Below are 18,100 nucleotides of genomic sequence, written 5' to 3' on the forward strand. Positions count from 1 at the left end.
AAGGGGGAAGGGGAAAATGGAGCACAAAACCCCTGTACCACCATATATCAAGAGAAAGATCAAGTGGATTATCTATTAACTCGATGAATTCGTCGTGAGAGCATAACTTCCCAAATAAATATCAAATTATTTTTTTTTCATCTAAAATGTTGTTTCCCTGAGGAATGTAGTCATTGCATGCAAAAAATGGTTAAAGTTAATATCATTTACCACATTTACAATTTAAGTCGTGAGGCAGTTCTGCCTGACATTATGTTATGTTTCTCTTTAAAATGTCTCCAGTATATTTTACAGGGCAAAATATTTGACCGAAAATCTCTCTAGTGGCATTTGTAAACCGAATCACGGTCTCTTACAACACTAATCTGGTCTCTCAAACCACCTCTGAATGATATATACTTCATTATGAGCTTTTGCGAACAATTTTCGGCTGCGCCGGTCAAAATGATCCACCAATTATTAAAAAATAATAATTTGTCCACCAATCTCAAAATTCTTCAGTCGGATAGCAACTTAATTTCTAATTAACCAGCCTGGGTTCTTGATAACTCGTGCATGACTCTGTTGGAAGGTGCTATCCAGATTCTCTTTTTAACTTTAATTGTTCCAGGAGTAAAACTCGTCCCCAGTCTTTTTCATATTTTCGATTCGGGGATGCGGCTAAGAAGAAAGGATGATGGGAAGGGGAACACGAGTCACTGCTTATACCATTTTGGGAAATGAAATATTGTCGGCTGGCAGTATGACGGGCGACGGATTATCTCAATCAAACGTGAAGTTTCCACATTATAACTTGACCGTCTTCTCCACCGGTGACTACAGTACAGCCATCACTTGATACATCAATGCATCGAATGGCTCCTGCAGAGAAAAGAGAAAGAAAATTGATTTCAATCAAGAAATTTCATGCCGAAGACTAGCCTTTCCATGTACCTGTGTGGTCTCCCTTTTTGTCTTAAAATTAAAACATCGATGAAAAAACTTTTCTGGGTCGAATATCGCAAACTGCCACTAATAAGCCTTTGAATTGTAAATCTTCCCCAGGGTTAGAGGGCGCTTGCAATCGGAATCAGTTAAGCAATAAAAAAAAAAAAAAAAATTAAATAAAATGTGTTTTAAAGCAGTGCTAATCTAACTACGTTTTCCATTTTAGGATCAGTTGTCAAGCTTTTTAAAGCTTGATCAAAAAACGTAATTTAAAAAAAAAGTCCTGGAATATCGAATTTAAGAACTGAATAACACTCAAAACTAGGAAAGCTTGGCTAGAGCTTACATCAGAGTAAAGGGGTAAGGGTTTCAAATCGGATCCATTTTCTTCCGTTTACAGGTTGATGAGCATGAAACATAGAAAGCTTGAAGCGGCGATTCCAATACTAGGCCAAGAGACACTGAATATTGTGTATCGTGTGCCTTTGTGCTAAGCTTTTGGGAATAACATTACATGTTTCTCGCTTTTCAGTTTGCTCAAATGTTTTGTTGGAAAACAAAAGACACCATTTGGAAAATCTATCTAAGCAGAATTTTCGAAACAGGATTGATCATTTCTATATCCTCCTAGAATCGACTAAAACTGAGACATAAGACGAACTACCTTTGAAATAAAGCCTTTGAAGGGACCCCTAACCTATTCCAGGCCTTCAGTTGGTAAAACTACTCGCGATAGTAACGTAGTAGTGAAAAAACGAGGGAGGTTTGGGTCGGGTCGCGTAATGACCCGACCCAAACCTCTCTCGTTTTCACTCTGCCGCTATTAACTGACTATCGCGCCGTTTCCTGTTTCGATCCGTTTTATAAACTGAAGGCTTGGAACAGTCTGAAAGGGCTGTCAGCTCCATACTCTCTTGTTTGTAATCAACAGAAACTCAAAATTCCGACATCAACGTGGAATAAAACGCTAAAATCTTTGATGCATTTTACCCTCATGAGCAGTGATTCTGCTGACTTCCTGCACATTTATCAGATCCCAGATTTGGAGGTAGCCGGACTCTCCACCGGCGAGTACCATCTGACCGTCCCACACGGCGCATCTGATAAAAAGACATGAAAAGTCACTTCATCGACGAAACCCTAAACATAAGCATGCAAACAATGCAAAATGTAATTTTCCGTGCCTCATATGAGTTCTTTGACAAAGAGTCACCAGGGGCGATTTTGGGGGAATTTGAGTTGGATGTTAAATGTCACCCACGGTAACACTTGTGAGGTTTGAGGGATAGTTGGGGGTAAGTTTACGTATGACTGAGCATACGCTGTTATCCCATGTATTTACTGTAAGATTTGTTTAGTTTAGTGTGGGCCTCCTGACATCAAAATCAGCTCTAATTTACATTCATGATTTGAGATGAAAGAGTGGAATTGAAATTCAGTATAAGCAGGTGACCACTTAAATGAAAAAAAAAATAGAGAGATTTAGCACCGCGTTTACGTGAAACGGCAAACGTCAGCTTGCCCTTGCACGTTTCACGTAAAACAGCGTGAGCCTTGCTGCTTTAGCCTCGCGTAAGCTCACGTCAAGGTGAATTTGAAGGTGTCCTTGTATGACTTACATGGAACAGTATTGGTGCCCTTTTTGTGGCAATTAACTTCTACTCTGTGAGAGAAAGAGTGAAGAAAATCTCACGTACTCGGCAAACGCGAAACAAGCAGCTATCACGTAGAAACGGCAAAGCGCCACCGGCAAACGTAAAAAAAAAAAGCGGGAAAAATAAGGTGACGTCACTCTTGCCGTTCACGTTTGACGTAAACGCGGTGCTAAGTCTCTCTAATATCTCAACTTTAACATGACAGACTAAAAGTAAAATGTAGTACATTTGAGTAGTAATAGATCCGCAAAAGAATACAAAAAAGTTCGGTGTAAGTTGACAATAATGCGAGTAAGGATCGTAAACATATAAAACTCATTTTCTTTTACTGCGGACAAAAGAAAGGGAGATGATTATGATAACCCACCTAATTTCCTCGCCCACATCTTTGGAATACACCTCTGTTCCTGTATGGACGTCCACTACTCTCATGAAGTGGTCAGCGCCGCACGAAAGAATCCGCTGTCCGTCTGGAAAAAACGGTCCCTGTTAGGTGCTATACTATCTAAATATGCACGACTGCAATATTACTTCTCCTTGGATAAGCATAGTGAGGGGCAGCAGTCTCATAGAGGATAACATAACGGCTTGAGTGATATTAAAATCTGAAGGTAGTGAACCTGGACTTGTATGATATCACTGGTCAACCCTTGAACCCCTTGGAATGACCAGCGTCTTATTTCTCCTTACAATATCACCCCTGAGTCACATATTAAGGTCACGAGAATAAAGGAAATGATCACTAACTTAACAAACTCTTCGTTATCAAACAAATTCTCCTCGTCAGCACTTTAGGATATGTATATAAAACAGTAAGGAGAATATATTTACTGATGTTACAATGTGAAGGGTAAAACCCCTTATAATTAAGCAGATTTTCTACCAATTCTCTGATATCTGCACCCTACCTTAGGGGCCTCGCTTATAAAAATACGATCAACTTAAAACAGAGTCCACAACCCTGACTTGGGAGGCCCTACATCAACAATAACTATTACAGTTAAATACAAATAAATCTGGCTGGCTTACCTGGGCTAAAAAGAACTGAATGTACAGTCTCTTTATGAACTAATTACAAAAAGAAATATGCGTTAACTTTCTTGCAAACAAACTTATCGAGTGAAAGGCAAAGTGTTTGGGTCAAACCTAGAATGAGCTCTCTCAGAAAGGTCAAGGCCAGGGAAGGGGGAAGTTGACAGGATTTTCTAGAGGGAGGGGGTCTCACTAGTATTTCGGGACCCTACTGCTCTCTATTTAATGGAAAGTGTTTCTCATCCCCCTGACAAAAAAAAGAATTCCTGACATTAGATCAATTGGAGGATGTCAATTTGATTTGATGTTTTGGGTCTAGTGCCTAAGAATCATGCAACAGCCTGGTCAACAAGCGCCACACGGATCCTTAACGAGCTATTGGTTAACAAAACGGAAAGAAAAAAAATGTGGTTGAATTTAACATGCCTCTTGAACGGTCAGGGGAAAGCGAGTCGACTGCTTGGGTTAAAATTTCTTTCCTTTCAATTACTTTTCTTTTATTCAGTTATTGTAATAAGTTGAGGGAAAATCGAAAGCTGTACTCACTTGGGTGATGACTGATGGCCGCTTGTTGATCAATGTTCCAAAGCATTACAGTTCCTGACAATAAAAAGAAAACAGCGCTCAAAAACTATCGCAGGAGGGGGGGGGGGAGGGAGGGCTAACCTTGGGGAGAGGAGAGTTCAAGAGTGTACGCTAACCTTAGGGAGAGGATAGTGTAAGACGATAAAAACAAATCATAAATGTTAAAAGCCACAAAAGTGCTCACCGTCCATAGTGCCTGTCACTACAAGAGTGTTTGTAGGATCAAGATCTACAGAGTTCACCTTCAAAATTAGAAAATGGACATTGAGACATCAAAATACGAGAATCAAAAAGGTAAAAAACAAAAATATTGAAATACTTCGAACATACCTCAGTGTCATGTTCCAGCTCAGCCTGGAAAAAATGGATGACATAAAAACATGAATGATGGGTACAAATGTCTTATTCAGGTTCTCAGCTGCTAAGAACATGACCAACAACGAGTCTAAAATCACTCCCAATCAATTAAAAGAGCCACAGACAAGAAATTACTGTATTTCTTTGCGGCTCAGAGCCCGAGCGTTTTGGACACGAAACACGTCGTAAGTAATCAATAAAAACTCCATTTATCGTCCATGCTGATTGCTCTAACGACCGAGTTCCAAGAGCAGTTGCTAAAAAATGGTGCTGAGCCCTTTTCCCGTGTTGTCATCCACCATTTCGAAAGTTTATGCGGATTATCGCGATAATTTTGGTTCCACATTCTGGATGCCCGTTTCCATTTGCCCGTTCCCATTTCTCCATTCCTGTTTTTAGTAACATCCCTGAAATCTAACAGGAATTAAAACGCACACTTTACCAAAATTTCAGGCGGCGAGGGTTTCTTGCCATCCGGTTCTGGAAAGAACTTCCACACCTTGGAGTGAATAAAATGCACCAGTTACATTAATGCATACCAACATAAACCAGTCAAACACGTGAACGCTGTATCGACAGTGGAACTAAACTGAGGAACAAGGCTTCCACTCAACCACATACCAATAATCTAAACAAAAACGCAACATGACAAAAAGCCTCAGTAGCAGGAAGGACACCATGCGGTATTTAAGTTAAACTCGGGACTTCACAAAAAAAATTTCGGGCGGGTCGTAGTTGGACTCGAACTTAGTATCTCCCGAAAGCCGGGCCTACGTACTCATCACGCGAACTCGCTGCCTCTCTCGTTTCAATAATTTGTTTTTGGATACAGGTTCAAATGTTTGAAAATGTTTCTGAATAAAATAAAATCGTTATCGTGGCAGCTTAGTTAAGTTGCAAGAAAGCGGCAGGTTAGCAACTTCTCTGCCGTATCAAAACTCGCTGGTTTCTGGACTGAAGGAGACAGGGGAGGAATAAGATTTCTTAAAACATTGTTCATCATTGACTATAATCCTGACGTGGCAACTGACAAATTAAAGCTTACTTTGACTGTAGAATCCCATGAAGCTGTGACTAAGATACCGTCATTCCAGCAAAGACATGAAACTAAATTGTAACAAGAACAGAGATGAATATTGAACTCTTATGTTTTCACTTTTTCTTGGTAACACAAGACACTCTAAACAACCGCCATCCAACTATTTAAGACAGATTTCCCAGAATATAACCCCTTATTTGGTCCAAAACGACCATCAAGTTCGATAATTGGATATTCATAACCGCTAAGCCAATACTTTGGTTAACTTTCTGCGTTTACTTCCCTATGTCGCATTGCTCCGCGACTTCTGACTGCGGATTGGTTGAGAACGATCCGGCATTGTTAGCGCTCTTCACTTGAGTTAAAACCAAAGAAATCACACCAACAGTTCAGAACAAGGATGAGTACTCTAACAAGCAAACAAGAACACCAAGCCAATAGTAGGCAAGAAGCTCACATGCGCGCGAGACCAACTCAGGCAAGCGGTAGTTGGACTTCGTTTAACATTTTATTGGTAGAAAAGTGAGCGCGAGTTTCTTAGACCAATCAGAATAGAGTAAAAAATTTTTGGATTACTTTTGACACTCAGTGTTAAATGATTGTATCCAGTTCTTGTGGCTTATACTTACTTGCATCATCATGTCCCGCCTTGGTATCAACAACTCTTCCATACTCAACAGAGTAAATGTAGCTGAAAACACAAGGGATGATTTTAAATTAAAATTACCAAGCGATCGCTCTAAGCTGTGGTCGATTTTCCTTCTCTCCGCTGGCCTGATAAGCAGGCACTAAAGCAATCCTGGAGGCAATTTGAATAAAACACACGCTGAGCCACGAGGCCTTTCTTTCTTCGCGTACTCCTTTTGAGATCACGATGGCTGCTCAGTCTGCGAAACCTTCACTGTCCCCTTCATTCAGCGAAACTTCAAAGATGTGCATATTACGTGAACAAATTTTCCTTTCTTCATATTTCCCAGAATGTGAAAGATAATTTTACTACCAGAGAGCTACTTTCGAAGCATAGTGTAAACTGAAAGCAAACGTGTAATAAAAACCCAAAAATGCTTCAAAACTTGTGAGAAAGAGAAAATAAGCCTGTCACTCACATTTTGTTATCCCAAGATCCAACTATGATGGTTTTTGAATCCGGCATAATGGCACATGACGAAAGCGCCTGTCAAAGGAATTGAGCTTTTTCAAAAATTTCATTATACTGAAAAGGTCCTGGCAATCGGAGGAAATTATTACTGGGATTACTACGACGACATAGCAAAACTTTTTGAACCCAGACCTGCAGTATATAATGCGCCGATCAAATTACTCAAACAATTCCTTAGTTTCTTGATCCATTTGTGAAGTTCACACGCGTTATTATTCTCAAACATTCATCCCCATACTGGTGATTAAACACAAGATTGCTAAAAACACTAGCAAGACCCAGGGATTAAACAATAAAAAACAAACACTTGTGAAGAAAACTTACCATTGACGATAAATTGATTCCACGAACTTGCTGCTTGGTTTCTAATGAGTACATCTTCAGTTGTGTATCTAAAAATCGAGATGCCACCAATTGTGAGAATACAGAGTCAAAGTTAGCCTTTTGATTCCCAAAATCAGGGTTTCAATCTTCGTCCCTACTAGCTGTTTTTAAATTAGTTTAGAGAGTTTTCTCTTACGAGAATACTATATAAGGATCCTGTTACAGTCGTTCACTGAGTTAACGGGACACAATAGAAGCACAGAGCAAAATAAGGAGAATGCTTGAGTCGCTACCAGCGATAATCTTTTGCAAGCAATCTCGCACCTCTTCGCAAAATATTTACAACAAACATGTTCCATTGGCTTTAAACAAAAGATTCAAGGTAAACTATCAGAATTGGCCAAGTACACTTCCTCTATAAACAATCACAAACAACCGCATTAACTTTGACTAAGTGCTGTTTAGTAATAGTAATATAGTTTATTTCTGATCACTTGCAGCCTAAGGCTGAATTACGGGTACAGTTTAAGGTTGAGAACAGACGTCAGCATATCAGGCGCCTCTGGCAGCCGCTTCAGTTCATCGATCTCACCTTCCCACCCATCCCACCCCAGGGGAGGACATCCATCACACAGTAATCCCGTGTGTGGGAATTAACGTCTCCGCTCAGTTAGCCCAATGGATAGTGCGCTGGACTGTTGTGCGGGAGGTCGAGGGTTCGAGCCCCGGCCGGACCAACACTCAAGGTCTTAAAATAATTGAGAAGAATTTGAGGCGTTAAATTCCCACACACGAGATTACTGTGTGATGGATGTCCTCCGCTGGGGTGGGATGGTGGGATGTACAGGCCCCCATTTAAACCAGCTTCAAGCTGAACTGGACTGACCTGTCTAAATATCGTACATACATACAATACATATCTAACCATTTCTTGATGTTATAGAAAGGTAGCAAATTCTTCTCAATTATTTTAAGACCTTGAGTGTTGGTCCGGGCGGCCGGGACTCGAATCCTCGACCTCCCGCACAACAGTCCAGCCCACTATCCATTGGGCTAACTGGGCGGCGTTTGCTTTCTGTTGGTAGCCTGTGTTTGTACTACAAGGGGTTAGAGACCTGCCCTCTTTCATTCTTTAAAAGAAAGGTTACTACTATACCTTGAGAAACGGAAAAGACATTCTTACAGTCCTTTGATAGTCTCACTGATGTCACCGTGCTGAAAAGAAGGAACGCATATGGTTTAAGTAAGAAATAAAACCGAAAACTTACTATCCTCAATAAAAGCGAGGGACTTTGAAAGAATGCATTGCACCAGTGAATGCTGTTTAGACCAAGAAATCCCCTATTACACTGAGCTCTGACAGGGATTTACCAAAACAACAGGGATTCACCAAAAATTGAGCAGTATAACTACCTACGTAAGAGTAATCATAAATTCTAAAAGAAGCGAACATTTTACAGTTGAGGAAAGAACACACTCTTGAGCAATAAAATGATTTTAACATGAATGAACTTGATTGCAGAATGTAAAAGAAAGAGAGTCTCGCACACAATGCGAGTGAAGAAACTAGTTTGAGAGGAAGCAATGATCAAACATATGCAAAAATACTGGAAAGCCAGACGTAAGAAAATCTGTGTGCTCCGGAGAGATCCAATTCATGTTTGAAATTCATGTTTGAGTAATGATCCATCGAGTGCAACCTTTGTCTCATACAGCAGGAATGTTAGAGCGCTAAGGAATCAAACATTGTTCCAGGAAGAGGCGAGAAAAAAAAAAGAGAAGAGCAAGTATTTACGCCACAGGAAACTATTTAGAATCTTAAATTCATTTTATTATAATGCATTATCCATTGGAAATTTACGATTGGTAAAAATTCGAAAGTGGTGAATTTTCAGTTTTATCACAAAGGAACGTTAATTAATTTCGGCAAACTTTGCTGTTCGAATTTTAACATCTTTCCGAGATTTACTTCTCTTAGATTTATTTTTCCTGGAAAACGTAGTCTGTCCTTCACAAGCCAGAGATCAGCGAGGAGCAGTGACTCAAAGTATTGCCTAAAAACCAAAAACTAAATTCACGGTGAGAGTTTGTTTGAAGACAGCTTAACTTTAAACTTATGTCAATACAGTTCATTTGGAGTTTAATTTTCTGTTTAGCATTCATGATTGAAAGTATTTCATGCATTACTATATTCAGCAGTCTTTAAACAAAACTTTACCTTCTGTGTTGCGTGAGTTGACTGTTGGTTATATTGACATTCACAGAACAAGATGAAGACTCCCTATATAGGACACACGAGGTTAACATATACGCAGTGCCCCTCAGACATCCCTTAAATCGAGGGAATAAGCACCTCGCCGCCAACAGAGAAATACTCCAGCAACATGAGTTTATTGCAGGCTCAAACGTTTTCATTTTCATTATTTTCAATCACATTTATATTTATCACTCAGACAGACACTTATTCCCTCGAGTAAATAAAAGAATTATGATAAAACATGGTTTAGGAATCAAATCAACCAGCTCAGGTATTATAGGGTTTTTGTTCACTAGTTGTTGGCTGATTGTTTGCCTGTTTTGTTTAGCCTGTTTCGTGCCCTGAGACAATTTATGGACAAATCTTGGTTTCAACACATTTTCCTCAACATTTGGCATGGACACCAGCCACATTAGATTTTTAATGTTACAGCTCCGGGTTCAAGAGTTTACGACATGTGAAATTTAAAATAATCCAAATTAAAAAAATTTAATGGTTTTCTCCCTTAGTGAAATAGTCTGATAAGCCGTAACCACAGAAAGGAATTTAAAAAAATATCACAACAAACAGAAGAGGGAAGGAGACAAGTTGTTGTGTAGATCAGAGAGAGAAGAGGAATTTTCTCACGACACAATCTGGGCAGGTCCTGCCGGTGAAGAAGGGCGTAGCTATAGCAGACAAGCTGAAAGTTCCCCAAAGAAATGCAGAAGGAAATGTTAGAACAAAGGAGAGAGGTTTTAATGCCTATCGCTCATTTGGAATCGCTTATCTGTAATCTACACATCATCCACTGCCTTCTAGTTAATAACACATTATACTTCACGTAACACGTTTCTCCGTGTTACACAGTTATTCTCACTCTTTGTGCAGTTTGTGGCACGTCGCCTGCTGAAGCTTCTCCATGTTAGTCCACTGTGAATGATTATTGCTGAACATTTCATCAAAGTCAACTGAAAGAACCAGTAGATTTTCTTTAACTTAACACCCAGTATGCACAGCATCTGCGTCTAGGCGTCAGAAGGGAGAGTGAGGGTGACAGAAGACTGTTTCCTGTCCTCCCTCCCCACCCAACCCCTGGGGACCTGTCTGAAATAACATAATTGAGTCTGCGATCAATTAGCTGCAACACAGCGGTCAAATGTCTACGAACATACGCCCGTTAGTCCCCTCGATTAACTATGTTATAATAGCTCAGTGGCGTCAGCTATCAGGCTGTTAGAATCAATTTTGTTGACAGGATTTCTTACAAGAGTTATAAGCAACCACACACGCTAATCAGTCACGAAGTTTTAGAGAGTATAACTCTTTTAAAAAGGCCCAAAACAAAACGTAAAACCAGCAGGAAACCTGTAATGCAATGAGCTTTTGAGTTCGCCGAGTCACGAGTAAGGCAAGGATTTAAGTTCATACACCTACCATTGACTTTGATAACTGGCAAAGTGGCAGGACTTTTAGCAGCTGGTTCGCTGGGATTCTCTCCATTCAGTATACTACTACTGATGGGTGTCGGGTCCGTACTGGGAGAAGGACTAACTCCAGTCACCTACAGTAAATCAAGTTTACCTTCTTAACCACAGGGCAAACGAAATATGTACTCAGTTTTCATTAATGGGAATTTTAACGAAGACGGTTCTCAGAATATGGTGTAACATTGGTAGTATACAGACATACTGTGGGACATAGCCAATCAGGTTACAGGATTTTGTATCAAACGGTGCAAATTAATCAAACATATGAGATTGCTGTACAAGTCAATTGCCATCTTTGATGTCAATGCGGCCATATTGATTACTCTCTACCACGTGGTACATAATACTGATTACTGATTGGCTATGTCTTAAAGTGCAGCCATGAGAATTTTTTTCCTGTATGAACTGATCCGATGTAATTAGTAGTTATCAGCCGAGAAGTATTAAGGTTTGTTAGTTGGACTTTGTGGAAGACGAGTACTTTCGCTCTGACGAAGGCCTAACGCTAAAAACGCGAGCATAGAGACATTACCAACTCGGTTGATGAAACCAAACAAAAAATTTAACCCCTCCCCCCGCCGATGCAGCACCACAGTTTCTTTAGAAACCTACCCCCTTTCGTAATATTTGTACTTGGAACAACTTCATGCAAGTTGTGCGTATTTTATATCAACGTAGGATACTTTAGCGGGCTGGAAATATTGAGTTTACTTCGTTCTTCGATTTATCGATCCTAAATTTCATAAGGGAAACGCTTGGCGGCGGGTTTTGGAAGTAATGAACTGATGGAAACATGATTTGTAGTGCGACATCTAACCCTTACATATTAAATAACTGTTAACAGTTTTTACCAGTTTCTGTGGATGAGGACTTGTAAACAGCTGTTTGGGAGTCTGTCCAAACTCCAGGATCTGAGCTTCTAAAGATGCCCGCTCATTTGGATCCTCAATCCTAATTCACAGAGGAAGAGAATTAAAAGAAAAAAACTAAGCTCCATTACAAACACATCATCGAGATAAAAAAAAATGAAAGCAGCAATTTCAATGAAAGCCGTGCTATCAACGTTTTTATCTTACTTTTCTAGGTCAACGGCTCCCTCGTAAGTCAAATAGTAAAACACTGAAACCAGAGATAAAAACCATTTTTTGTTAGTTACAGCATGATTCATATAAAACAGGAATTGAAGCACCTTTCGATGAAGTGTCCTTGAGCTAGGTAATCGCAACAATCAAAGAGAACAAAGATTGAGATTAGAAAGAGCGAGATGCGCTGTCTACCGCGTTCCATTAAATTAAAAAAAATCAGCAACAAAAGCTGTTACCATTGTCTGCTTGCCACGCATCATGTCCTCTTTGTTTGTATCCAAATATTAAGTCGATCCAATTGTGAAGTCTTTCTGAGACATACGGGCATTCAAGAGCCTCTCGATTCTTCCGAATAAAGTCCCCTGGATCTAATCCACGTGAAAATATAAAAAAAGGTATGTAAGTGTATTATGAAAGGTGAGTTATACATCTGATTCATAATTTCATCCTATTTTCCAGTAAGACTTACGACGCAATCTATTGCACAAAGTCTCACTTGTCGAGGAAAACTAGTTGCAAGAAATCATCTTAAAGAAATATTTTCAAGTCCACTAGACCAGCAAATTTTGTCATTGACACATTTTTTCTATGATATGTATCCACCTTCATATTGCCGAGTCAGTTTTAGAACAAAGGCTGCTGGCCAAGGATTAAACTGTTATATTATTCTATCTATTCTGCTGCGGAAAACCTGTCAAAGGGAAACTTTTCAAAGAAAACCTCGCCAGTGGAATTGATGCTGTATAAAGATTTATAATCTACTTTGGTAAAAAAATGTCATCACTTTTAATCTGTAATAAAATTTGGGCTCTCACTGATTTATGGCGATATCAGCTCTCGTGTACTCAGCAGTCTGCTACGTCTATAACCTAGAACCTTTTAACTCCCATGAGTGACCAAGACAGGTTTTCTCCTTACCATATCAATAGAATATCAAGCAGACAAGCCATGAGAATAAACAAAATATCAATTAGGGGATAATTAGTTGATCCAGTACCAAATTCTCCAAACTTACATCATAAGAATTGAATGGTAGACAGTAAGGAGAATTGATGAGAAGATCTTAGGAGTGACAGGGTTAACAAAGGAGCACAAAACAATACCGAATTCTCCCTACCCGCTTCTGAATATTTCTCTATCAGATCAGTACTGAGAATTTACTTGTAAATCAGGATAAAATAATTTAATTGATTATTTTCTTTATACTCAACATCAGTGCACTGAACAGTATACTGATGCGCATAAAGAGAGTTAGGTTGTTCATCATTCTCATCCCACCTTTGGCCCAGGCTGGGAGCTCAACATCCATGACTTTTGTCTTGTCCTGTTTGCAGCCCAATGGCAAACTTTGACTGTTTAACAAAAACTCGCCCGATGACTGGAAAAATTCAGGAATCAGCTGTTTGAAATGAGAAAAAAAGATTCTCCAGTGAAATATTTTTAGAGAGCTTAAAAACAGCAACACGCGACTAGGAAATGTTTCAATCTTCAGTCTTCACTTGCCAGCAGAATAAGTGCCTTTTCATGATATGTTGTTACTTTTTATTATTTTTTAAATCTTAATCTTTTATTTTTTTTGCGTCTTTCAGGCGAGCGAGGAGAGTGTGAAGAGCGAGTCACATGCGAGAGCAGTTTTCTTGATCCCACGCTTGTGAAAAAGGGTTTACCATCTTTAGTGACCATGCCTACTTTTAGACTAGTTAGCAGTTCGTAAACATAATCCTTTACACTGCTAATATGAAAGAAAAGGCAATAATTTGAAAATAAGGGCGGGAGGGAGGAATCAACTCAATGAACTTGCACAAACCTCTTTGACATCCGCATGTCCTGTCAAAACATTCTCCCAAGTTTCAGCAATACTATAATTCCACAAAACAACACAACAGTGAGGACAAACTTTCCCTAGATTATAGATGATCATTAGAGACTAAGGCCTAGATGTATATTTAGTTGGTATCAATTAGTTACTTTGTTTGAAGTATTGCACATCGTTTGGACTACCTTTAGAACTACGATGCCATGTCTGACAAAAGAATTACATCTCTATAGAATGCAAACACTGAGTTATCATCGTTTCTTATTTTATTTTTAATACTAATTCGTACGCGAAGCTCAAAAATCGGGTCTACGATTTTAGCTTTGGCGTCTCTCCCAAGTCCCACTCCCCGTTTTTAATCCCGTCCTAGTCCCACTCCCCGTTTTTAATCCCGTCCTAGTCCCACTCCCCGTTTTTAATCCCGCCCTAGACCTTCCGTTTGAAGTTAGCGCACGTTCGACTACCAAAGAGGTGTGGGTTATTTTGAAATCCATCTTCACTTATTCAGGGCTCGACCCTAACGGTAGCCAACTAGCCACAGACTAGTAGAAATTCAGTTTTGGCTGGGGGTTTTCGATTTCCACTTGCAAGTTTGGCTAGTAAACAAACTGAAATTGTCGTAACATCTAAGTTGTCACTGGCCACTTAGCTAGTCAGTTGAACAGTTAGTGTCGAGCCAGAAGTGTTAGTGTTATTCCAGAATTGCCTCATTCATCTCTATAACAAAATCATAGCGTCCACACCAAAATAGACTTATCAATACATACGAAATCATTTTAAAACTCACCTGTTAAATAATCTATCTGGCTGGTCAAATTTTCCTCCTTGTAAGCAGAGCATAAATTCAGGGGCTGTGAAAAGAAACAAGGCCTTAATTAACACTTTCACCCCTAATCATCATCATTTTGTAACAAATCAAGTCAACTGTTATCTGCTTTCGTTTATCATCACACCAAGCTGAAAATTAATCATTTTAAAGCAATTTTCAATCGAGTGTCGAAAATGACCCAGTATTGCTCTGTTCTTACTTACTACATTCTGTGATAAGACCAGAAATCCGCGCCAGTCTCTCAACCAATCAAATGCAAAACCAAAACCAAAACCAATCACGACTTGGTCACCCGCGTTTTGCCGCGCTTTACGCAATTTGGTCGATTTTACTTTTAACTTCTCATTGGCTCTTAATCCTTTCTTTTGATTGGCAGTTGTCATTACTATGGTTCTGGTTATGGTTTGACGACACTCAATCCAAAAGCGCTCTACGGCTTAAAACTTACCAACTCTAACAAGATAGTACAACACATATCCAGGGGTGGAGTAATGAGATCCATACAGGAACTTTGGATCCGGCATCTCTTTGCATCGCTCCTGAATGAAGAAGTTAAAACATTATTACAACGTCACTCAGTTAACAAACACGGTCTGTCTACAAAAGGCAACAACAACAATAACAACAATAATAAAAAACTTTTAGACTAGGTTTACACTAGAGGAAATTGTTCCGGATTCGTGATGAATCCGAAACGTTTTGGTACCGGATTGATTTTGCCGTTTACACGAAAGTGGACGAATCCGAAATAAAAACTCCCCGGTTTGGTCGTGTCTCCGGAGATTTTGAAACCGGAATTTAAAGTGGAAACTTTGAATCCGATAACTTTTGAATCCGGAAAGTTTTGTCGTGTAACCGCTTTTTTTTTTCTCGAATCCGGATATTATTTCCGCCTGCCATCTTTTGAGTTTGCGGTGAAACCAAAATGGAGGATCCGGTGCTAACATTGCTGGCGGTCTCCGGTTGCCTAATCTTGTCGCAGGTTCAGGCGATAAATTTTATCATGTGTACCGCAATATTTCTGAGGAAACGCAAGTTATTATTGCAAGGAAGTTTAACGTCAGCCACACTTAATCGCCGACGACGTAGATGGCTTGGCATCTGTCCAACTCAAATTTGCCTCAGTGGCATCTGGATCTACTCTAGCCTTTTTCGGGGAGGCATTTTCACTTTGTCGATCGAACGACGAAACAACACTCGGCTTGGTAACCATTCCATTTTGAATGTTCCCGGAGTAGTCATTACGTGTGATGCACGACCCTCGCAGTAAATAGCGCTATTTATGCAATAGCGAAAATCAGACCTGAAAAAAATCAGGCCTGTACGGGACTCGAACCACTGACCTCTGCGATACTAGTGCAGCGCTCTACCAACTGAGCTAACAAGCCAACTGGGAGCAGGCCGTTAAGTTGATTCGTAATAAACCCGTGAAAGTGATAAATGAGATACAATGAATATATGAAGTTCATATATTTTGAACTAATACCGCAGTTCAAAATATATGAACTTCATATATTCATTGTATCTCATTTATCACTTTCACGGGTTTATTACGAATCAACTTAACGGCCTGCTCCCAGTTGGCTTGTTAGCTCAATTGGTAGAGCGCTGCACTAGTATCTCAGAGGTCAGTGGTTCGAGTCCCGTACAGGCCTGATTTTTCTCAGGTCTGATTTTCGCTATTGCATAAAATAGCGCTATTTACTGCAAGGGTCGTGCATCATACGTATCTAATATCGCAGTTCAAAATATATGAACTTCATATATTCATTGTATCTCAGTAGTCATTGTGTGTAAACGGTCAGGAATCCGAATATCCTTTCAGTGTAAACGCCTAAGAATCCGAATACTCCAAAATTGATGAATCCGGAAACATTTACGAATCCGGAAAACTCTCCTCTAGTGTAAACCTAGTCTTAGTTTTAAAGAAATTACTGATATACAAAATTTCCTCTGTCGATAAAAGATGACTTTTTTTTTTTCATTTTCAACATCATCATGTCGTCAAATCAATCAGCTGAAGGTGTTAACGCCTTTAAGAAGAGATTGCTCAGTTTACCAACATAAAAGAAGTCGAATTCGTCTGCTATTGGCAATACATTAAATTTTCTTCAGCAAGGAAAATGTTCAGTACGTACATGAAATGAAAAAACATTTCCTGCGGGCGAAACAAGGTCTTCAGGTTGAGAATTTCATATATTTCTATCAGATGCTTGTTTTCTTCTGTTTAATGAAAATAAAACTGCACAGCTGCTTGAGGATACGATTCTTATTCTGACAGCATCTCTTAATAATATCACGAACTTGAGATGGCAAAAGTCATATCCCCAAACGGCCATACAGTATCATTTAGATACCCTGTACATGTCAAACTCTTAACAGGGCTCGACACTAATTTTTCAACTTACTAGCCAAGTGACTAGTGACATCTTAGATGTTTTTAGATGTTACGATAATTTCAGTCAGTTTACTAACCAAACTGGCTAGTGGAAATTGAAAACCACTAGCCAAAACTGAATTTCTACTAGTCTGTGGCTAGCGGGCTACCGTTAGTGTCGAGCCATGCTCTATACCTTTAGTTGAGCTAATCTTGTTTCATTCAGTGCTCCTATTGGTTTGGATAAATCCCGGAATGTTTCTCCATTTTCGAAATCTAAAAAAAACAAAATTCAACTCAGGTTAGTTTGTATAAGTCACTCTTGAATGTACACAAGGAGAATTTCTCAAAAAATTGAACTATTCTAATTGCTTCAGTTGCGTTCAATATGAGATTTAAGATTAGAATATTAGGATGTTAAAACAACACAATAGTAGTTAGAAAGTTGTAAAAGAGCGACTTGCAACTTGCCTCCCAAAAACTAACGACAGAGATCTGTTACGCTTCTGTTTCTGAAATATTTGCAGTGGTGGCGTCTAACAAATTATATATGAAATTAATAGAGCTGAGAACATACCAAGCTCTACACTCTTGTAGTCTGATATAACCCAAGGGAATACTGGATACTGTGTGAGATCATTGAAACTTCTATCTGCTAAACTAAAAGTCAGTAAAACAGTCAGAGCAAGTGAAGTACTCAGTGAATTTTGAACGAGTCACTTACAGATTTTCAATCAGAACAGAGAAATTTATCAAAAAAAGCCAATGAGAAATCAAGTTAATAGATGTAAACGGCCTCAAGAGCAGGAAAAGGCGGTAAAAGAGTAAAAAATAGTTACACAAAGCACAACAACTCATTCAAAGTTTACCACACTCGTTAACTAACCTATTTAGGTACATTAAATATTCAAAATTTGAAATCGCTCCATTCTGCCATCTTAACGTCATGTTCTCTTGTCTTGTGTCTTCCAATTCAACTTCTGCAGAAAAAAAAGGCGAAATAGTAAGTGAGCTGTTGACCTTACCCTCGTTTTCTTGGCAATCTTTTATGGTACCTGTGGGTAAGCTGTCTTCAACCTTCCCTAAGACATTTTTGTTAGAATGGCTTCAGGCACGTTTAAGATTAATTTGTCTAACTTTTAGTTGAAAAGACCTTATCCTAGACAAATGGGTCCCAGTGGCATTATGC

The 18,100-nt window shown here is 39.3% G+C and overlaps 1 protein-coding gene across 7 annotated transcripts in view; it reads right to left on the reverse strand.

The window, feature by feature from the left end:
• Positions 1-399: 399 nt before the first annotated feature.
• Positions 400-18,100, reverse strand: part of LOC111332603 (protein FAN) — a 31,540-nt gene continuing 13,839 nt past the window's right edge. For 3 of the 7 annotated variants that reach the window (XM_088753661.1, XM_088753663.1, XM_088753664.1), the window contains 26 exons: positions 17,798-17,891; positions 17,489-17,571; positions 17,108-17,187; positions 14,983-15,073; positions 14,493-14,556; positions 13,697-13,748; positions 13,168-13,288; positions 12,126-12,257; positions 11,881-11,923; positions 11,656-11,755; positions 10,752-10,878; positions 10,195-10,285; positions 9,297-9,359; positions 8,235-8,293; positions 7,079-7,146; positions 6,702-6,769; positions 6,225-6,286; positions 5,602-5,663; positions 4,999-5,055; positions 4,530-4,553; positions 4,384-4,441; positions 4,161-4,214; positions 3,612-3,650; positions 2,950-3,052; positions 1,918-2,027; positions 485-861 (listed from right to left, as the gene is read on the reverse strand). In XM_088753661.1, coding sequence (XP_088609787.1) covers positions 767-861; positions 1,918-2,027; positions 2,950-3,052; positions 3,612-3,650; positions 4,161-4,214; positions 4,384-4,441; positions 4,530-4,553; positions 4,999-5,055; positions 5,602-5,663; positions 6,225-6,286; positions 6,702-6,769; positions 7,079-7,146; positions 8,235-8,293; positions 9,297-9,359; positions 10,195-10,285; positions 10,752-10,878; positions 11,656-11,755; positions 11,881-11,923; positions 12,126-12,257; positions 13,168-13,288; positions 13,697-13,748; positions 14,493-14,556; positions 14,983-15,073; positions 17,108-17,187; positions 17,489-17,571; positions 17,798-17,891 — 2,000 coding nt within the window. In that variant the 3' untranslated portion in view covers positions 485-766. Of the gene's footprint in view, positions 862-1,917; positions 2,028-2,949; positions 3,053-3,611; positions 3,651-4,160; positions 4,215-4,383; positions 4,442-4,529; positions 4,554-4,998; positions 5,056-5,601; positions 5,664-5,850; positions 6,005-6,224; positions 6,287-6,701; positions 6,770-7,078; positions 7,147-8,234; positions 8,294-9,296; positions 9,360-10,194; positions 10,286-10,751; positions 10,879-11,655; positions 11,756-11,880; positions 11,924-12,125; positions 12,258-13,167; positions 13,289-13,696; positions 13,749-14,492; positions 14,557-14,982; positions 15,074-17,107; positions 17,188-17,488; positions 17,572-17,797; positions 17,892-18,100 lie in introns of those variants that run through there. The other 4 variants (XM_088753660.1, XM_088753665.1, XM_088753662.1 and 1 more) reach the window with 4 other exon arrangements.

This window comes from Stylophora pistillata, chromosome 3 (assembly GCF_964205215.1).
Source record: "Stylophora pistillata chromosome 3, jaStyPist1.2, whole genome shotgun sequence".
Classification (NCBI taxonomy): Eukaryota; Metazoa; Cnidaria; class Anthozoa; order Scleractinia; family Pocilloporidae; genus Stylophora; species Stylophora pistillata.